We start from the raw sequence: 22,489 nt of genomic DNA on the forward strand, positions 1-22,489 counted from the left end.
ATCTCAAGCAGTCTCCCCACTGAGTGTGAAGCCCAGTGGGGGGCTAGATCTCAATGACCCTGAGATCATGACCTGAGCTGAAATCAAGGGTCCATGGTTTAACCTGACGCACCCACGTGCCCCATAAAATCCTGCTTTTGATCATACTTTGACCCAATAATTTTAGCGTTCATAGGTGTTCCTTGTTATTACAATGTTATTTGCCTAATGATGATTTTTTTTTCCTCTTCCCAATATTCCTTCTATATTTCACTGGGATTCTAACATGTATGGACTTGTGGATTTTTCTGTATTTAATGGATTAGAATACATTACTGTCATTATTTATTTTATTGCTCAAAATGTCCTAGATTTGGCCATTGAGAGCTCCTTCAAATTGGTTTCCATGTCCTTTAAGTATGCCCCCACGCTCTCATTATCCATACCATGTTTGGTTTTTCAATCCTAACATACACTTATTTTCAAAATTTCTAACCCCTATTCCTGTGAAAAACAAATTAATTCGACTCCAATATTTGTGTGCAGATCCATTGGTCTTTAGCTTTATAGTATCCCATCAAAACACTGTAACTTCAGTTACTTATCTTTCTTACTCACCTTCGTCAATATGGTTGCATTCTTCATGTGAAATATGATATGGTTGTTATTGTTTGTATTCCATATTGAATTCCCCTCATCTCCGTGATGATTTTAATCCTGTTCTGGGTATGAGCAACATTATTATGCGTCTAAGAGTCACAGTTACACAGAAGTATCCCACCCCTTTTGTCCTCTATGCCTTGTTATCATTTCGCCCTCTTCCCCCAATACTCTTACCTACCCTCTGTAAATAACTACTCTCATCAGTCCTGGCTCCTCTTTACAAATTAGCAAATGCATGTGTATTTATTTATACCCACCCCTTATTTCTTAGGTGAAAAGTAGCACATTATACTTCTCTCTTTGCCTTTGCACCTAACACTATAACCTGAAAATAACAATATATCAGTTCAAAGATCTTCCTCATTCTTTTTTAATTAATATATAATGTATTAATTGTTTCAGGGGTACAGGTCCATGATTCATCAGTCTCACACAATACCCAGTGCTCACCACAACACATACCCTCCCCGGTGTCCATCACCCAGACATCCTAACCCTCCCACCTGTTTCCACCCCCAACCCTCTATCTCCTGAGATTGAGAGTCTCTTATGGTTTGTCTCCCTCTCTGGTTTCATCTTCTTTCATTTTTCCCTCCCTTTACCTATGACCCTCTTGTTTATCAAATTCCTCACATCAGTGAGATCATATGATAATTGTCTTTCCCTGATTGACTTGTTTCACTTAGGAAAATACCCTCTAGTTCCATCCATGTAGTTGCAAATGGCAAGATTTCATTTTTGATGGCTGCCTAATATTCCATAATACACATGCGTGCACACGCACACATACACACACACACACATATACATACATATATGTACCTACACACCACACCCTCTTCATCCATTCATCTGTCGATGGACATCTGGGTTCTTTCAATAGTTTGGCTATTGTGGACGTTGCTACTATAAACATTGGGGTGGACATGCCCCTTTGAATTACTACATTTCTGTCTTTGGAGAAAATACCCAGTAATGCAATTGCTGAGTCACAGGGTAGCTCTATTTTCAACTTTTTGAGGAACCTCCATACTGCTTTCCAGAGTAGATAGACCAGTTTACATTCCTACCAACAGTATAGGAGGGTTCCCCTTTCTCCACCTCCTCACCAACATCTGTCATTTCCTGATTTGTTCATTTTAGCTATTCTGACTTGTGTGAGGTGCTATCTCATCATGGTTTGGATTTGGATTTCCCTGATGCTGAGTGATGTGGAGCACTTTTTCATGTGTCTTTTGGCCATCTGGATGTCTTCTCGGCAGAAATGTCTGTTCATGTCTTCTGCCCATTTCTTGATTGGATTATTTGTTCCTTGGGTGTTGAGTTTGTTAGGTTCTTTATAGATTTCAGATAGTAGCCCTTTACCGATATGTCATTTGCAAATATCTTCTCCCATTCTGTTGGTTTTCTTCTGGTTTTGTTGACTGTTTCCTTTGCTGTGAAAAAGCTTTTTATCTTGAAGTCCCAATAGTTCATTTTGCCCTTGTTGCTTCCCGTGCCTTTGGCAAGGTGTCCAGGAAGAAGTTGCTGTGGCTGAGGTCAGAGAGGTTGCTGCCTCTGTTCTCCTCTAGGAGTCTGAAGGATTCCTGTCTCACATTTAGGTCTTTTATCCCTTTTGAGTCTATTTTTATATATGGTGAAAGGAAATGGTCCAGTTTCATTCTACTGCATGTGGCTGTCCAATTTTCCCAACACCATTTGTTTGTTTGTTTGTTTTAGAGATTTTATTTATTTATTTGAGAGAGAGAGAGTGAGAGAGAGCATAAGAAGGGAGAAGGTCAGAAGGAGAAGCAAACTCCCCATGGAGCTGGGAATCCAATGCAGGACTCGATCCTCGGACTCCGGGACCATGACCTGAGCTAAAGGCAGTTGCTTAACCAACCGAGCCACCCAGGCACCCCCAACACCATTTGTTAAAGAGACTGGTTTCTCCCCACCCCCTTGGATATTCTTTTCTGCTTTGTTGAAGATTATTTGACCATAGAATTGAGGGTCCATTTCTGGGCTCTCTATTCTGTTCCATTGATCTATGTGCCTGGTTTGGGGCTGGTACCATACTGTCTTGATGACGACAGCTTTGTAATACATCTTGAAGTCCAGAAACGTGATGCCACCAACTTTGGTTTTCTTTTTGAACAATCCCATAGCTATTCAGGGGTCTTTTCTGGTTCCATACAAATTTTAAGATTACTTGTATCATTTCTGTGAAAAAAGTTGATAGTATTTTGATAGGGACTGCATTGAATGTGTAGATTGCTCTAGGTAGCATAGACATTTTCACAATATTTGTTCTTCCAATCCATGAGTGTGGAAGTTTTTCCATTTCTTTGTGTCTTCCTCAGTTTCTTTCATGAGTATTCTATAATTTTCTGAGTACAGATCCTTTGCCTCTTTGGTTAGGTTTATCTCTATGTATCTTATGGTTTTGGGTGCCATTGTAAATCGACCCCTTAATTTCTCCTTCTTCTGTCTCATTGTTGGTGTACAGAAATACAACTGATTTCTGTGTATTGATTTTATATCCTGACACTTTACTGAATTCCTATATGAGTTTTAGCAGTTTTGGAGTGGAGTCCTTTGGGTTTGCCACTCAAGGTGTCATATCATCTGCAAAGAGTGAGAGTTTGCCGATTCAGATGCCTTTTATTTCTTTTTGTTGTCTGACTGCTGAGGCTAGGACTTCTAGTAATATGTTGACTTGAGTGATAACAGTGGACATCCCTGCCGTGTTCCTGATCTTAGGGGAAAAGCTCTCAGTTTTTCTCCATTGAGAATGATATACACTGTGGGTTTTTCATAGATGGCTTTAATGATATTATGTACCCTCCATCCTACACTGTGACAAGTTTTAATCAAGAAAGTATGCTGTACTTTGTCAAATGCTTTTTCTGCATCTATTGAGAGGATCATATGGTTCTCCCCCGACCTTTTTTTTAGGATCATATGGTTCCTGACCTTTCTTTCATTAATGTAGTGTATCACATTGACTGATTTGCAGGTGCTGACCCAACATGGCAACCCAGGAATAAATCCCACTTGGTCGTGGTGAATAATCCGTATACTGTACTGTTGGATCCTATTGGCTAGTATCTTTGTGAGACTACTTGCATCCATGTTCATCAGGGAAATTGGTCTGTAATTCTCCTTTTCGATGGGGTCTTTGGTTTTGGGATCAAGGTAATGCTGGCCTCATAGAGTTTGGAAGTTTTCCTTCCGTTTCTATTTTTTGAAACAGCTTCAGAAGAATAGGTATTAATTCTTCTTTCAACATTTGGTAGCATTTCCCTGGAAAGCCATCGGCCCTGGGCTCTTGTTTGTTGGGAGGTTTTTTGATGACTGCCTCAGTTTCCTGACTGGTTATGGGTCTGTTTAGGTTTTCTCTTTCTTCCTGTTTCAGCTTTGGTAGTTTATACATCTCTAGGAATCAATTCCATTTCTTCCAGATTGACTAATTTGTTGACATATAGTTGCTCATAATATGTTCTTATAATCTTTTGTATTTTTTCAGGGTAGGTTGTGATCTCTCATCTTTCATTCATGATTTTATTTATTTGGGTCTTTTCTCTTTTCTTTTTTATAACTCTGGCCAGGGGTTTATCAGTCTTATTAATTCTCTCAAAGAACCAGCTCCTAGTTTTGTTGATCTATTCTACTTCTTTTGGTTTGTATTTCATTGATTTCTGCTCTAATCTTTATGACTTCTCTTCTCCTGCTGAGTTTAGTCTTTATTTGCTGTTCTTTCTCCAGCTGCTTTAGGTATAAAGGTTAGGCTGTGTATGTGAGACTTTTCCTGTTTCTTGAGAAAGGTTTGTTTTATTGGTATATACTTCCCTCTTAGACTGCCTTTGCTGCATCCCAAAGGTTTTGAACAGTTGTGTATTCATTTCATTTGTTTCCATAGATTTTTAAAATTCTTCCTAAATTCCTGGTTGACTCATTCATTGTTTAGTAGGATGCTCTTTAGCCTCCATGTATTTGACTTCTTTCCAAATTTCCTCTTGTGATTGATTTCCAGTTTCAAAACATCATGGTCCAAAAATATGCAGGGAGTGATCCCAATCTTTTGGTACCAGTTGAGACCTGATTTGTGACCCAGGATGTGATCTATTCTGGAGACTGTTCCATGTCCACAGACAAGAATGTGTTTTCTGTTGCTTGGGGACTGAATATTCTGAATATATCTGTGACGTCCATCTGGGCCAGTGCGTCATTCAAAACCCTTATTTCCTTGTTGGATTTTGCTTAGATTATCTGTCCATTTCAGTGAGGGGGGTGTTAAAGTCCCCTACTGTTATTGTGTTATTTTTGATGTGTTTCTTTAATTTTGTTATTAATTGGCTTATATATTTGGGTGCTCCCATTTTATGGGCATAAATATTTACAGTTGTTAGAACTTCTTGTTGGATAGTCAGTTTAAGTATGATATAGTGTCCTTCCTCATCTCTTATTACTGTCTTTGGTTTAAAATCTAATTTGTCTGATATGGGGATTGCCACCCCTGCCTTCTTTTGATGTCCATTAGCATGGTAAATGGTTTCCACCACCACCCCCCACTTTAAATCTGGAGGTGTCTTTGGGTCTAAAATGAGTCTCACGCATATAGCTTATCGATGGGTCTTGCTTTTTTATCCAATATAATACCCTGTGTCTTTTGATGGGGGCATTTAGCCCCATTTACATTCAGGCTAACTATTGAAAGATAAGAATTTAGTGCCATTGTATTGCCTGTAAGGTGATTGCTAATATTGTCTCTGTTCCTTTCTGGTCTATGCTATCTTTGGGCTCTCTCTTTGCTTAGAAGACTCCTTCCAATATTTTTTGTAGGGCTGGTTTGGTGATTGCAAATTCTTTTAGTTTCTGTTTGCCCTGGAAGTTTTTTTATCCTCCTTCTATTTTCAGTGACATCCTAGCTGGATGAAGTATTCTGGTTGTATATTTTTCTGAATATATCATGCCAGTGCTTTCTGGTCTGTCAGGTCTCTGTGGATAGGTCTACTGCCAATCTAATGTTTCTACCATTGTGGGTTATAGACCTCTTGTCCCAAGCTGTTTTCAGGATTTTCTCTTTGTCTCTGAGATTTATAAGTTTTACTGTTAGATGCCAGGATGTTGACTTATTTTTATTGATTTGGAAGGGATGGTTCTCTGAGCCTCTTCCTCATTCTTTTTTATAGCTAAATTACTCAGTGTGCACATATACTGTTGTTCATTCAGTCACTTTCTGATAGACACTTACATTCCCAGTCTTTGCAATCACAATGCTGCAGTGAATAATCACATGTGGGCATATTTTTTATTGTTGGAGGTTTATCTTTAGAGGATATCCCCAGTGGTAAAATGTTGGGTCAAAAAGTAAGTGTTTTTGAAGTTTGGTTAGGTAGTGACAAATTCCTGTCAAGAATTGTACCATTTTGCATTCCCACTAGCTGTGTAGGGATGCCTGTCTCCCTACAGCCTTGCCTAGTCATGTGGTTGTGCTTCTATTGTTTACCAGTCTGAGACGTGACATCCTCTCTAGTGTTTCAATTGATATTTCTCTAATCTTGGGTAAGTTTGTACATTTTTCAGGTTTAAGGGCCATTTTTACATTAGTGTGAGGATGTGTGGGAGAAAGAAAAGAGAGTTGTCTACTCATGTCTTTTCTCAATTTTTCTATCAGGTTTTTAGTCCCTTCAATGTTTCATTCTTTATACAGTAGAAATATTAATGGTTTGTTTATTATATGTGCTGTAAATATTTTCCTCCAGTCTTTTGACTTTATGGTATTTCTTAAGAAATGAATATTTTTTTAAGGTGGTCAATTGTTTCAATATTTTACCACCTCTGGATTTTTCACCTATATTTTCTTTTAGTATTTGTATGGTTTCATTTTCTGACATTTAGACCCTGGATCCATTTGGAGTTTATTCTGCATATGGTGTGAAATACAAATATATTTTCAACTTTTTCCAAATGGCTTTCCAGTTGGCTCAGTATCATTCCTTAAAAAGTCTATTTTGCCTCTGATTTGACATTTCTCACCCCTTCCCCACTGAGACCCAGGGGAACATTGGACCCAAGAGCCTGTCATGACATGGGAAGATATACTAAGATAATGAGATTCCATTCTCAAATATGAACTGAAAACAACTCTGAGAATGAGGGCAAAAAATCAAAAGGTGAAAGGCTGGCATGGTCACAGAGCAATAGGAAAGTCAAAAAGTAAACCAAGGACATTGAACGGTGATGAGGCTGAATAAAACAGGGATAACAAGCAACTCACAAGACAAAAACAGAAGAGATGGTCCCTGGAACCACCTCAGCTCTTCTGTGCCATCACAACAAACCCTTCCACCAGGAACAGCCCACCACTGACAAGCTCCTAAAATCCCAAGATGGACAAATATGCAGCCAAGACAAAGGAAGAGTTCTCAGCAAGTTAAAAAGCTTTATTGCCATTCCAGGCTTCAAATGAGCCCAGAAGCTGGGGTCGATCCATAGGTCAGTAGGCTGCGTGGAGGATGGGACGATGGCCTCTTCATGGGATCCCCTCATGCGATCCACCCCTCTTCATGGGATCCTTGCTCCACAGAGCAGCTGCTGGTGTGTTCCAAATCTTCAGGGTTTTCCCCATTCACCCTGACAGCACTCCTAGGCTGGGGCATGCGGCCTTGTGATTCTTGCAGCTCCCATCCTGAGAGGCTGCCTCCCCATCCCCAAGCCCTGGAAGAGCCTGCTCCATGTGTCAGAGACTATGGATTTGACCCTAGGGAGGGAAAAACAGCACTGAAGGAGTTGTCTCTAGATCGAAAGGACAATGTGTATTCTTACATCAGAGGTCGCAAACTGGCCACACTGGGCCAGACTTCCCCACTGGCAAGTCTGTTTGGCCCTCTTGGCCTGCACAGTGTTTTTAAAAAATAACTAGTTGCCAATATGTAAAAACTCTAAGATTTCATATAAAAGTCTGCATTTCTGGCTTCTCCAAGGGGGGAAAAAAAAATGGAGACTATTTGGTAGTACTGGGCCCACGATACTCTCATGCAGCACCAGCTGCCCCTAAGGGCTGAGTGCACCCTCTCTAACTCAACTCAGGCCCCATCAGCCCTGATAATAGTCCCAAGCTCGAGACTGGACACCAGCTGCCTCATAACAGTGGATATGAGCTGCTACACAAAGGAGGTTAAAAGACGTGCCTGGAAGCAATATGTTCCTCGTGGTTGTCCTCACTCATTTAGGTCTCATGCTTGGCCCAGCAGACAGCTGAGTTTGTAAACTCTCTTAAATACATACAGCATTCTTAAATACCTCTCCCAGTGAAGCCCTCCACCACGTGCCCTACCTCCCCAGGACACGCTATGCCCCGCTGTTCCTAATCTAGAAAAGAATACTGAATTAATCATAGCAGTTAATGGAGGAAGAGGTGAAACTGAACTACTTCAGTCCCTTCCTTATAAGCGGGCTCGAGTAAAACAAAGACCGTTCATACTCTCATTCTGCTTTCAAGTCAGTGACCAAAAAAAATTTTTTTAAGAAAATCATGAAGATACTTCAGGAAACCAAGACTGGGTCAGTCTGAACTTGGGGTCACAAAATATATTAGTCCTATTGCTTAATTATTTAGAAAATGAGTTAAGCTCTTAGAAAATCATAGGGGTGAGAAGGAAGATGAAACGGCCGGCCTGGCAGGTCATGGGCTATCAAGAGCTGCCAAGCTCCTCCCCAAGTCAAAGCTGCCTGCCCAAGCCTAGAACGCAGGTGGCACAGAAGGACTTTCAGTGAGAGAAGTGGCATCATTGTAGAAAGGGGCTTGAAAGGGGATAGAGAGTCAGAATTTGACCTTGGCAAATGCAAGGTAGAAGAAGAGGGACAACTTCCTCATACCCTTTCATTCTGCTGCGGCTGGTGCCACTTTACTCGCCCTTCAGAGCAGCAAAGATCCTGAAACAGCCCAGACGTTTCCCACGGCTGCTGAGGAAGATCCAGATGCGGTAGGCCCCGGAGGTGATCAAGCCGGGCAGGTCCGTGTTGGGCAGGGTGAACTGAGTCTTGGGCATTGAGTAGGTGCCCTGCGGGAAAACCAATGGATCACAGGTCAGCGGGAGCCTACTGACGGGACTCTCCTGGAGCTCTCCTCTAAGACTGCAGCCATGAACTGCCCCTCCTCCCACTCTCCTGAGTGCCACGTGAGATTAGAGATGGCTGGAGCTCTACACAGCATGGAAGGTTACAGCTCATGGGCACTGAAGGCCACACTGCAGCTCAAGTCACCCAGTTCACAAGTGGATAAACCAAGGCCCCCCAAACATAAGCAATTCAGGATAGATCACACCAATTTTCACCCACAAACATCCAGATCTGCAGGAGGAGAATGTGAGAACCCAGCTCTCCAAACCCCACATTTTTACTCCAGCCACAGAAATAATACTCTCCTTCCCTAAGTACTTACTGCTTTGAGGGGACAGTGGCAGGGAAGCCCATAAGTATGCAGGGGCTCTGGGCAGGGCTGTCCAGGGGGGATGATAAAGTCTAATAATTGGCAGATGTCTTCAAAGATGCAACGAACATGGCTCATACATGGAACTTTGATCCAGAAATTGGCCACTTTCTTCTCTATAATTAATTCCACCTGGTGAGAAAGAGTTTGGAACAGTATGAATTCCAAGGCAAACATCCCAGCCTCTCTACATCTCCAAAAGGTCAGCATTTTATTTTAATCACAGAATTTTTAATCGGATGGGATCTTGGAGATATTCTGATATAGCAGTGACAATATTGTGGCACATATCCCAATGGCACCTCTTCCAGCGCCCGTAGCAGGTATTAATCAGGGTGATTTTTTTCACCCTTCAATGAACCTCAGTCTTAGAATTCTTTAGGTAGTCACTACCATCGGTGGCACTGGATTTGCAAGGCATTTGCCATCTAACCGCTAACTAGCTAACTAGCACTATTTCCTAGACTTCTCTTCTCTACCCAATCTTGGCTTCAGAGCCCTTGTCTGTGTAGGACCTCAGCTACTGCCAGCCAATTGGAGCAGAAACCTATTTTCTATCCTTGGATCAAATTTTCTCTGTATAGCTACCAAACACAGTATTTATTTTTTTTAAAACATTTTTAAAAATTTATTTACTTGAGAGTTAGAGCAAGAAGAGATCACAGAGAGAGAGAGAAGCAGTCTCCCTATGGAGCAGGGAGCCTGATGTGGGGCTCGATCCCAGAGTCCTTCATGACTGAAGCCGAAGGCAGACACTTAACCAACTGAGCCACCCGGGCATCCCAAGAAAACAAAAGGAATTTATAGGGAGATCACTATGGGATTGATATAAAGGAAGACCTTCTTAACCATCATAGCTAGGTTACAACAGACAGAATGACTCCCCAGGAAGTGGTGGGCTCCCTGGACTCAGCTGGAGAAGCTACCAGAGGAGCCCTACAGCTAGAGAGAAGCTGGACGAGAAGATCTACCATGTGCTTCACACCTCCATGCCGTCAGGATGCTATTCCCGTTCTAGAGGTTGCCGCTGACCTAGAAGGGGCCAGGATTTCAAGGCGGACAGTTCCAGCTGTGCCGGATGCGTGCCAGGCATTCACTGAGTGAGTTGTCTCTCTTGACCATGTCCGTGCCCTCAACTCCCCAAAACGTATCAAGGGAAAATAGTAAGGAAAGGGCAGGAGGACGTTAGCTCACTTGAGCATCTGACCCCTTGTGGGTGTTATGGCAGGAAACCACAATTTTAAGACACTTTTCAGTTCTGACATCCTAGCAATTTCATATTTCCCAGCCTCCAGGCTCACTTGATTTAGGACTTTTCTGTTTGAGACAAACCCTGGAGGGCTCGGGCTGGCTCTGCAGGCTATGGACTCAGTCTCCCAACTGCCCTAGATGTCATAATCCAGGCCCAGGAGGAAGGGAGATGTCAGTATACTCTGGATGCTAAGAGGACAAACTCAGATCGTCTCCTTCACTGACCTCCTCCTGCTCTGCTGATGTACACAGTATCCCCCACGCCCCACTCACACACTACCCCTCCCAACCCTCCTCTCTGCTCTCCTGCCAAGCCTGTTCCAGCCCCTCTGCCAAGGAAGAACCACAGGGCCTGGGTTAGAAAGCAATTCCTGCCACTTTCCAGTATTTTGCCCTTGCCTGGAGCCACTTCTCTCAGTTTCCATTCCCTTACCTCAAAAGCAGGATATGTCTGCCTCTCTTACAAGATCCCATCGAGTGAGACAGTGCCCATAAAACACTTGGCACAATGTCTGAGAGGCAAACATTAACTCCTGCAGGATATCTGTCCTCCCTTCTCCCTCAGCCAATACTGTCTCCCCTCCCCTTGTTTCACCAATATCCCAAGGAAAATGGTTGAATCAGTTATGCCCTAAGCAGAAAAGCCCAGATGAGGGCACCAGTGGGGGCCAAGTCATGCCTGGTGTCCTCCCAGGTGGGGCTGTATCTGCCAGGAGCCATGCCTCCCCCACCCAGGACAAGCACAGCATCAGCGGTACTCAGTGGCGGTGCATGGAATGGGGGGCAACAGGCACTTCTGAGGCAGCAGTCATGCCTATCATTTGGGGACCGCAAACCATGGCTCATTTCCCAGCCCTTGTTCTCAACCGACTTGCTCTCATGGCTCAGGAAAGCACTCAAGGCTGGATAAAAAGGTACCATAAATCTCTCTAGCCCAAGACTTCTGTTGCAGTTAGGTAGCTCGATCTAAATAAACTTCTGTCATGGAACCTGTCCCGACAACCAGACAGACAGAGGCACTGAGAGGTAATCAAGACAGGAACACTGCACTTGCCAGGACCCATAAGCAAGTCCCTTCCCCATCAGGTCTCCACTCCTCCATCCTAACGATCGAATAATTGGATCTCACGATCTCGAAGACACTGACCCATTGTGACATCCTAAGAGTAAAAATTTCTTACACATTAAAATGATTTCTCTTGGCCTCTCCCACCTGGATAGGCACACAGAAGCTCTAGATAAAAACACACTGATAGGACGTGAAGGGGAGTCATGTGATGCCCTGGGAAGGGGGCAGTTATAAAGGCCACAGGCCTCAGGCAGGGGCACTATAGGTACATGATTTTAGAGGGGAAAAAAGCCAAACCATCAGGCCTGAAAGCCATGTCTAAAAGCCCCACATAAGGGTATATGCCAAATAAAACAGCAATTTATGATTCTTGAGGATGGGAAAACCAGGGTCCCAGAGGCTGGAACTTGAGAGAGGGCCCACAGAAGGGAGTTATAAATTATTCCGGATCCTATGAAGCAAGTCAAGAGAGGAAAAGGGAGCTCCTGGGTGGCCCCAGCTCCTGGCTCATGGAATCTGGGACACCCAGCTTCTCAACATTGCCGCTGGGGTTAAGTCCATCCAGGTCCGACATGAGACTCCGCATTAAAAAAAAATTCCACCTCAGCAAGGTCAGAGGAAGAGAGGACGTGTTGGTTCTCCAGCTAATGGGCCGTGGGTCTGGAACACTCACTCTCCTCTCTAGGCCTCAGTAACAAGAGGTGGAAGCCATTGATGCCTCCCAAGCTCATACGGGGCTGAAGTCCTGACACTCTTTCAAAAGGGGGTCTCTGCTGAGCAAGAGAAAGTTCTGGAGCATTCTCCTCCAAACATATCAGGCTCTAAGTCCACCTCCCTGCCTGAAAGAGTTGAGGAACAAGGAACAATACAACATAAGGACACCCAGCCTTGAATGTGCTGATAACCACGTGACCTGGGGCAAGTTGCACTGTTCTATGAGCCTCAGTGTCCCTTATCTGTAAAACGAGGCTAATCATCTTTTTTCCTACACATGTGTTCAGTGGCTTTCATTTAATAGCTAATATGCACATTACCTGAAAAGTAAAAGAACGAAACCAAAAATAACAGAGGAGAAATGTAGGGTGAAGGGAACCTGAGCACGGTTTTTAAAAAGTGCAATGGCCCAAATATTTGACAGGTAATTAAGGGATAGGAAAGAGGGTGGTGGTGTCCATCTTAATGGTCTTTGAAGAAGCCAAGAAAAGCAGGCTGGGGGCAGAAGGAGATTGTGAGTTTTTTCCTTCCAAGTCAGATGCACAGTGTCACAGAAATGCCAGCATTTTGCCTAATGATGGCATGAGAGCATCTGCCAGAGTGCTGCATCCCAGACCCAGCAGGAGCATGGAAATGGCATTTGTGTGACCCTGCTAGATTATCAGCTGAAGTTCAGCTAAAAAAAAAAAAAAAAAAAATGCAATGATCTCGCCTGGAAAAGACTTAGAAGGAGGTACCAAGGAAGGCAGGGCCCTAGAGCGGTCCACACACAGCTGGGGCTTCTGTCTGGGTCCCGGGGTGGCAGGAAAAGACACTAATTGAACAATTAACAAGAGTTAACATTTTCTGAGCAGGTCTTGTGGACCAGGCCCTATGCAAATTACTCTCCACATTATTAATCCAGCAATTGTCCACAAGCAGCCTACGAGGTAGAGGCTGTGATTCGGGCAGGTTGAAGGGTAGTTACAGGGATAGATTCCAAATCAAAAACCTTTCCAAGAATCAGAATAAAACTGGGGCCAGAGTAGAGCTGCAACAGGACAAGCAGAAGGGCATATAAGAATATGCTATAAAAGCAGCAATTCAAAGTAGTGAGAAGGATAACAATGTATGGTGTGAAATAGATAATGAAAAGCCTTTATTATTCTGAAAAAGTATGGAAATAGCCACCCCCAACAGAGAAAACAGACATGATCAAACTGGTCAATCTCAAAGGAAGCACAAAGGGCAACAAAATTAATGAAAAGACATCAAACCTCCCCAGGGATGACATAAAATAGTGGAAAATGTTATTAGAAAATGCTCAGAATCAACAGATGTGTGGAAAAAGGCAAATCTGTTGGAGAGCATACATGGATTCAAAAATCTGGAGGCACCAGAAAGACCTAAAAAGTCTGTGTCTAGGTAATCAGAGAAGGACAAAAAGATACATTACAAGGATAATTTCAGCAAAGGTATTTCTAACAGCCAAAAAATAAAACCAAACAGACAAAAAACTACCACAGAAACAAACTATATGTCTGATAACAGATTTGTTAAGTACACCAGGACAGACCTACAGTCTCACTCCCTCTCTGGAAATCAATAAAGTCTTTAAAGAATATGTGTATTATATGTGATTGATTGGGGGACAGTTCCAAAGCCTCGCCTACCAAATGTTAAAAGTGTTTACCCCTATCACTGGGTAGTGAGATTTCAGGTGATATATTTCTCCCCACCTTTTGGCAATTTGTGATTTCCAAAGTGACTCGATGTCACTTATGAAGTGATGTGTCTGTTTTATAATTAACAACAGCACCACAACAACATTGCCCGACTGGGGCTGTTAGACAGTCTACGCATCTATGCATCCTTTGTTGCTCTGAGAAATCGGGATTGCAAAATTACCCACAGGTCCCTGAACATACATCCTTCAGGGTCCCTGCCATATGGCCCCCCGCACCTTCCCTCCAGCACCTCCCCAACCATGCCCATGTCCAGGCTTACCTTCTGAGGACTGCTGAGGGGGACAGGGACCTGGAGCTCGGCGCTGATAGTCACATTCCCAGGATACTCAATGGGGTCAGGTTCCAGAGTCATGCCTTTGAGCAGCACAAGGTCCTTCCTTTCATGGCAGTTCTCCCAGAAAAAGCTAATTACCTGGGGTGGCTAAGGAAAAATCAGGCAGAAAGAAAAGAAGCATTGTCAAAAGGAAACTTCGCAGGTCAGAAGTGTCAACAGAACAGGCTACTGAGGGTGTGACACTGGGCGAGGTACCTCCCCACCCTGAGCTTTACCTGCAAGTCTGTACCTAGAAGCCCAGGATAACACTTGTGGTCCCCATTTCCTGGGTAGTACTATACTAAAAGATTCCAAAAACATAATCTCCCAAAAGTGTGCCGTAAACTATAAAGCACAATATACCAGACCTTGAGCTTCAAAACAGGTGACTAACCACATCTACCCTTGGTAGGTACCTTCTCTGATCTCCCATTCCCGAACCCCCACCCCCTCCAGCCAGTCCTGGTACCTCCTTAGAGAGAAGCTCCCGGAGGATTCACCTTTGCAGCCTCATGCCCAGGACCTTATTCATGTCATAACCCATGCCCAATCCAAGGCCAGGAATAATAGGAAACTTTATACAATGGGAAACTCCACCCTCAAGGAGTATGCAATCAGCCCAGGAAGGTAAAAGGACATATGCAGAGAGACCCCCAGTGGGGTGCTTGTTGATGAACCCTAGTGAACAAGCTTCCCCATTCCTAACTAGTGCTTCCTGCCCCCCATCCCATTGCCCATGCCCTGCTCCATCTGAATCACCTTCCTGGCCTCTGCTCAGCCGCTTCCTCCTCTTCCTCCATATCCCACAGAGGTCTTAGAATTCCACCATCTTGTCTGGCTACACAAGACTGCTGACTCCCCACTCCCACAGAACCCTGCTTACTTGTCCATGATCTTTAACACTTTCAATATCAGGCAGACTCTGCCCTCCCACTCACCCCTTTCCCACCCCCCCGAAGGCCATTTAAGAGACACTTCAGGCACTCCCACCATGCACATCCCATCTTAGAAGGAAACCCAGCCAGCCCCACACCCCTGAGCTCACCCCATCGTCAACACAGTCAACTGAGCTGAAAGGAAACACCTAACCCAAGCTAGGCTGACAGATTCTCACTGCCTCTGGGACATGGACGTTGAGACAAAAATCACTTATAGGACTTTGCGCTGTTATTGGGTGATAACCTTTGGCATGAGGCTAGAATACCTAGACCTGTGACTCATGACCAATCCAAAGTTTGGGAAGAGGCAAGAACTAAGGGCTCTGCTGGTCTCTGGGGGAGAGAACGAAGGTGTCCCCTCCCCACCCTCACCCTGTCTAACCAGGCAGTATGGGGTAGCAGTGGAAGACATGACTCTGGAGGGTGATATAGGGTACATCAGAGCCTTAGTCAACAAGCGTGGCTCAGCCACCATATCACATGATTCCGTGAGGCCGTTTCCCCTTTGGAACCTCAGTTTCCACATCTTTGAAGTGAAGGCTTTATACTTTCCTCTTAGGGCAATTGTGAGGATGAGCACAAGCATGAGAGCTTCATGATCTTAACACAGTGCCAGGCCCAAAGCTGGGCTGGCTCACAGAATGAAAGCCAGGATGTGGCCCAGCCTCCACTTCCTGCCATTACTTCCGTGAGATTCCTTGGATACCTGGCGTAAACTGCCCTTTATTTGAGCTTCTTGGAATGGGTTTCTGTCCCTTGGAATGAAATGTCATGGGAGTAAGAAAAACAGGACAGGGTCTGATTCAGGCCTGCATGCCCCACAGCCCCTCACACAGGGCAGGTACCAATAAAGATTTCCTTTGGTATTCATCCCACAAATACTTAAGGAGCAATGGTCATGGGCCCTGGGCTAAGTCTGTATTAATAGTGGTAAACAATTAGAAATGTTCTTGCCCTGGGGCGCCTGGGTGGCTCAGTCGTTAAGCATCTGCCTCCCGCCTGGGTCTTGATCCCAGGGTTCTGGGATTGAGCCACGCATCAGGCTCCTTGCTCAGTGGGGAGCCTGCCTCTCCTTCTCCCATTCCCCCTGCTTGTGTTCCCTCTCTCGCTATTTCTCCCTCCCTCCCTCTCTCTCTCTCTCTCTCTGTCAAATAAACAAATAAATAAATAAATAAATAAATAAATAAATAAATCTTTTAAAAAAAAAAAGAAAGAAAGAAAGAAAGAAAGAAATGTTCTTGCCCTGCCTCAAGGAGCTTAGAGTCTAATACCAATAAATACTACCCACCACGATTTCTGAGAGCCAGAAAAGAAACGCACAGAGGTCATGGTGAGAGTAACAAAGGGCTTACTTAAATACTTAAATAAGGCGGTGAGGAAATGATACTTAAGTCGGACTCCTGCAGGATGAGGAGTCAGCCATGTAAGTACAGAGAGGAAGAATGTTCTCTCCAGACAGAGACAACATGGGCAAAGGCCCTGTGGTAGGAATTTTAGCTGGTCTGGGCACTACAGGAAGGCTATAGGGCTAGGTGTAGCAGAAGAATGACATGGATGAGGCTAGAGGGATGGCAAGGTCATTTAATGTATGACCTCGCAGGTCATAACTGGGACCCTGGACTTACTATATTGCAATGGAACCCCTGTGCAAGAGAGTACCACGCTTTGGTTTATGGTTGAGAATGGATTGGAGAGGGACAAGTGGATTGTCCAATCCAATGGATTGGAACGGGGAGACCAGTTCGGGGGCCGCTGTCAAATGAAAGGATGCCTGGACTTAAGAGTTGGGCTGAAGGGTTGGTAAGGATTTCACAGATTCTAAGGCAACCTGCTTCACAGCAAGGACTCCTTCCAGGCTGGGGCAGGTATCCGGAGTGTCCTGCTAAAGAAGAAAAATTCCCTCCCTTCCCCCAAGCTCCCTGTCCTTCAGGTCCTGGGGAAGGCATAACAACGCAGTTTCCCAGTGCCTGACTAGAGGTTTCTGTGGCAGTGATTTCTGCAGCTGGGTCCAGCCTCATCTGGAAACAGAGGCAGGAAGGATTAGCAATGCTCACTAGGAGCCAGACCCGGCACAGGAGTTCCTCTTATCTGTGCAGGATACGTCCCAAGATCCCCAGTGGATGCCTGAAAACACAGATGGCATTGAACCCCATATAACCCTATATAGTCTATGTTTTTTTCTATGCATGTTTTTTATACATCCTTATGATCAAGTTTAATTTATAAAATGGGTACCGTAAGAGATTAACAACCATAACTAATATGAAACAGAACCATCATAATCATAACAAAAGTTATGTGAATGTGGTCTCTCTCTTTCTCAAAATATCTTACTATACTACACTCGGTGCTTTTTCCTGTTGATGATGTGAGACAAGAAAGTGCCTGTCTGATGAGATGGGGGGAGGGGAATGACACAGACATTGTGATATAATATTAGGCTACTATTAAACTTCCGATGATGTCAGAGAGGATCATCTGCTCCCAGACTGCACATCCAGGCCACAGAGAGCAAAACCACAGGTAAGGGGGAGACCACTGTATTTACCATTGCCAGGAGAGGCCAATACGTGGGAAGAGGGAACATAGGGCAGAAGAGAAAGGCACAGGTCTGGAGGCAAAAATACAGGTAGACATCACAGACCTAGGTGCCAATCACCCCTCAGCTAAGACCATGGGTAAGTTACCCTCTTGAGGTTTGGTTTCCACATCTTTTAAATGGGCACAATTATATCTTCTGACAGAGCTACTGGGAAAAAGAGAAGTCTGTACAGAAAATACAGGTCATCACTCCTCAAGACTGTTAAACCATGAAAACACAAGACTGAGAAGCTGTCACAGACCACAGTAGCCTGGGGAGATGTGATGAGAAATATACTGTGGAGCCCTGGACTGGATCCTGGAACAGAAAGAGGACATTCATGGAAAAACTGGTAAAATCCAAATAAAGTCTGGAGTCTAGTTCATGGTGATGAACCAATGTTAGTTTGTCAGTTCAGACAAATGCACAATGGTAATAGAAGATGTTAACATTAGGGGAAATGGGATGAGGAGTTTATGAGAATCCACACTCTCTCTGCACTTTTCTATAAATCTAAAATCATTCCCCCAGAGATGCCTGGGTGGCGTGGTCAGTCAAGCATCTGCCTTCAGCGCAGGTCATGATCTCAGGGTCCTGGGATCGAGCCCAGCATCGGGCTTCTTGCTCAACCGGGAGCCGGCTTCTCCCTCTGCCTGTCACTCCCCCTGCTTGTGCTCTCTCTCTTGTTCTCTCTCTGACGGATAAATAAATAAAACCTTAAAAAAAAAAAAAAAAGCATTCCCCCACAAAAGTTTATTAGGAATAAAAGCACACAGCTCAACACATTGCACAGAGTATGTGCACAATAAATGACAGTCATTATACAGTATCACCGAATCTATTAAGCACCTACTGTATGCCTAGCACGGGATTAGACATTCTCGCTCCCGTCTAATGCTGGCCACAGTCCAGTGACACGACACTGGTTAATGCCAGAAAAGGAAATAAAACTCAGGTTTCCAAATACTTAAATGCTCACGATCACCCCACTACCTTTATCTGGCCCATGGTCTCAGGCATAGGGCTCTGAATCACCATGAGCCCAGAGAAAACAATGTGCCTCTTGCTGCACAATGAATGGTGTGCGGGCCCGTATCCTATAGGGGCCTGAGTGAGGTGGGTGAACTCTATGATATCTCAGGGCCTTCCCAAAACAGCTGATCTATCTAAAGCCCTCTGGTCTGGGATGGCAACCATGGCCAAGACATATAAGGGAATGGGGATGTAGGGCAAGTTGGAGCTCTAGCCAGACTCTGCCTTTATAGCGGTCAGCCCTGGAACCAAGAGAAACATTCTCAGCCTACATCTGGGGTCAAACTGGGAATCCTCTGGGCACATAAGGCCAACAGGTCCTTATGCCTTCATTCAACAGGAAAAATAAAATGGGACCCCTTACCCCTGGGGCAGGATGAGGCCAAGCCTACTCGCTTGTATCACTTTATTTGCCTAAGATTTTAGAGCCTTTCTATCCACAAAAGCATTTCCTTTCATTCACACCCATCTGAGAAAGGCAGGTTGGTTGGTATCATCATGCCCATCTGTGTCTTGCCCACAGCTATGCAGCAAAGAGGCAATGGAACTAGGCTGCTCCAGATCCCAGAATGACAGAACTTCCCTTTTCCAAGGGTCTGGAGCATGGGGTGAATGAAAAGTGAAGGAGGAAGCTGGAGACTCTTTGTGGCCTGTAACTAGAAGCAGTGGGTCACAGGGTTGGATCTCGAGCACGGGAAGAACAAGCCTCTCAAACCCACCCACCCATCAGGACAAGCTGAGACACAGAGCAGTACAGAGGAGAAGGGAAGGGTGCCAGGTCTTTTTATGGGTGGTGGAAGGGAGGGGGCAGGTAAACAAGGCTGAGCTCTGGGCCTGGGAGCAGTTCCTTAGCCTTGCAGTTCTGCCAAATTTCACTCAAATGTTCAGGAAGAAGAGGACAAGAGAGTAGAGACCTGAGGGAGATTAACCCTTCCCAAATGTCTGGAGCAGTCCACCCTCACTGCCCAGATGAGCTAACCGAAACTCGGAGAGAGAAAAGGACCCACTCACAGTCCCACAGTTAGTGACTTTAGGAGTCTCTACAAAAGAGAAGGAATTCTAGAAACCGGAGTAGTCACCCCCATAATCCCACCCCAACTGGGCCGGCAAGCTGGAAGCAGCCACCAGAGGAAACGGGGGCTCACCGGGGCGCGGGCGGGGACGTTTGCATGGGCCGCAGGGCCGGCGAGAAGCAGGCCCAAGGCCATCAGAAGAGGAGCCTGCATCTTCAGCATCATCGCAAACAGTGGGTCTGCGCCGGTCTACTAGGTCTGTGGCAGTAGCGTCTCCTTTAAATGCTGGCCTTCCCTGATTATGCAAAGCTGGTCACTGCTATGCAAAACGGCGCGGCCACTTCCAGGTTTGCTCCGCCCGCTGGGGAATGGGAGATTTCAAGGCCTGGTGCTGCACGGAGCTCTCTGGACGCCAGCCGGACTGAGTCTCCGCCTTCAGCCCCTCCCTCTGGGCGTGGGCGTCAAGCCCCTCCTTCTGACTGGCGACCTCGGAGCCGGCTGATAAAGGGGGCAGGGCCTAGGGCGGGGCCAGAGCACGGGGGGCGGGGAGAAGCTGCTCCTAAACCCACACAGGCAGTGACCATCCCTGCCTGAAAAGCTTTTTTGTTTTCAAACCCGGATACATTCCTTGACTGAATGTCACCCTCCCTGTCCCTGTTAACGTTCTCCTGTATCGTGTTACGAATCACTGTGTCTTTTTAATGATTATAATCATAATTGTAATAACCGATAGTAAGTGCTTTAATGCATGCTAAGCACTGTTAAACACCGATGAGGGAATCTTTTTTTTTTTTTTTTTTTCCCCATGTTACCACTGAGGAAAACACACACGGTGAGGTTAGCTTTGCCAAGGTCACAAAGCTAAAAAATGATAGAGCAAGTATTCTGCTTATATAGCCCACAGCCAAGATTTTGTTAAGTTATAATGCTTTGTAGTTGAGTTTTGCTTTTTAAAAAAGCAATAGGGATATTATTCCTGCCAAATCACCACTAAGTTGTAAATTCTACAAAGAGTGGCGCTATGACTTTTGGTCCCTAACGTGACTTAGGACCTGACACATAATGAGCAATCAATCTTGGGTGAATAAATGAATGCATGAATACAATTTAAAACTTACCCAATCGTCTATATATAATTTTTTAAATTTTGGAATTAATTTTAGATTTACAGAAAACTTGCAAAACTAACAGAATTCTACCAATTTCCCCCACTGTTCGCATTAAGATATCAGGGTATTTTTATCACTTGATGTAATGAGCACTGGGTGTTATACAAAACCGATGAATCACTAAACTCTACTACATGTTAACTAATTGACTTTTTAAAAATCTTATTAAAATATAAAAGCATTGCATTTTTTATTTTTTAAACATTTTTAACTTAAATTTAATTGATCAATATAATGTATTATTGGTTTCAGAGGTATAAGCCTATGATTCATCAGTCTTATATAAAACCCGGTGCCCATTACATCCCATCCCCTTCTTAATGTCTATCACCCAGCTACCCCATCCTACACTCTCCTCCCCTCCAGCAACCCTCATATGGTTTCTTAGGTTTCTTATGGTTAAGAGTCTCTTATGGTTTTTTTCCCTCTCTAGTTTATTCTTGCTTCATTTTTTCCTCTCTTCCTCTATGATCCTCTGTCTTGTTTCTCTAACTCCACTTATCAGTGAGATCATATGATATTATCTATCTCTGATTGACTTCCTTCGCTAAACACAATACCTTCCAGTTCCATGCACGTCTTTGCAAATAACAAGATATCATTTTTTGATGGCTGAGTATATTCCAGTGTATATATATACACCACATCTTTTTTATCCATTCATTTGTCAGTGGAAATCTGAGCTCTTTCCATAGTTTGGCTATTGTGGTCATTGCTGCTATAAACATTGGGATGCATGTGCACCTTCAGATCACTATATTTGTATCCTTGGGGTAAATACCCAGTAGAGCAATTGCTGGGTTGTAGGGTAGCTCTATTATCAACTTTTTGAGGAACCTCCAAACTGTTTTCCAGATTGGCTAAACCAGCTTGCATTCCCACCAACAGTGGAGGAAGGTTCCCCTTTCTCCACATCCTTGCCAGCATCCGTTGTTTCCTGACTTGTTCATTTTAGCCATTCTGACTGGTGTGAGGTGCTATCTCATCATGGTTTGGATTTGGATTTCCCTGATGCTGAGTGATGTGGAGCACTTTTTCATGTGTCTGTTGGCCATTTGTATGTCTTCTTGGCAGAAATGTCTGTTCATGTCTTCTGCCCATTTCTTGATTGGAGTATTTGTTCCTTGGATGTTGAGTTTGTTAGGTTCTTTATAGATTTCAGATAGTAGCCCTTTACCGATGTGTCATTTGCAAATATCTCCCATTCTGTTGGTTTTCTTCTAGTTTTGTTGACTGTTTCCTTTGCTGTGAAAAAGCTTTTTATCTTGAAGTCCCAATAGTTCATTTTGCACTTGTTGCTTCCCTTGCTTTTGGCAAGATGTCCAGGAAGAAGTTGATATGGCTGAGGTCAAAGAGGTTGCTGCCTGTGTTCTCCTCTAGGAGTCTGATGGATTCCTGTCTCACGTTAGGTCTTTTATCACTTTTGAGTCTATTTTTGTATATGGTGAAAGGAAATGGTCCAGTTTCATTCTACTGCATGTGGCTGTGTTGTTGATCTCTTTTTCTCAGCTTCTTTCTTCTCCATGATTTTGTCTTCTGGATCACTAGTTCTCTCTTCTGCCTC

The 22,489-nt window shown here is 44.2% G+C and overlaps 2 protein-coding genes across 3 annotated transcripts in view; one reads left to right on the forward strand and one right to left on the reverse strand.

The window, feature by feature from the left end:
- Window positions 1-22,489, forward strand: part of SLC36A3 (solute carrier family 36 member 3) — a 60,585-nt gene that overhangs the window by 31,747 nt on the left and 6,349 nt on the right. Inside the window, exon 11 of one of the 2 annotated variants that reach the window (XR_004284162.1) lies at window positions 17,875-18,063. Coding sequence is in view for 1 of the 2 variants with exons in the window: in XM_032337264.1 (XP_032193155.1) it covers window positions 17,875-17,944 (70 nt within the window). In the remaining variant the exon portion in view is untranslated. Of the gene's footprint in view, window positions 1-17,874; window positions 18,121-22,489 lie in introns of those variants that run through there. The other variant, XM_032337264.1, reaches the window with a different exon arrangement.
- Window positions 7,047-20,196, reverse strand: GM2A (GM2 ganglioside activator). Its single transcript, XM_032337268.1, has 5 exons — window positions 19,889-20,196; window positions 14,139-14,300; window positions 9,071-9,250; window positions 8,506-8,690; window positions 7,047-7,387 (listed from the first exon to the last, which is right to left on the reverse strand). The coding sequence occupies exons 1-4, from the start codon at window positions 19,979-19,981 to the stop codon at window positions 8,535-8,537; spliced, it is 591 nt and encodes a 196-aa protein (XP_032193159.1). The 5' UTR covers window positions 19,982-20,196; the 3' UTR covers window positions 7,047-7,387; window positions 8,506-8,534.

The sequence above is a fragment of the Mustela erminea genome, chromosome 3 (assembly GCF_009829155.1).
Source record: "Mustela erminea isolate mMusErm1 chromosome 3, mMusErm1.Pri, whole genome shotgun sequence".
Taxonomy (NCBI): domain Eukaryota; kingdom Metazoa; phylum Chordata; class Mammalia; order Carnivora; family Mustelidae; genus Mustela; species Mustela erminea.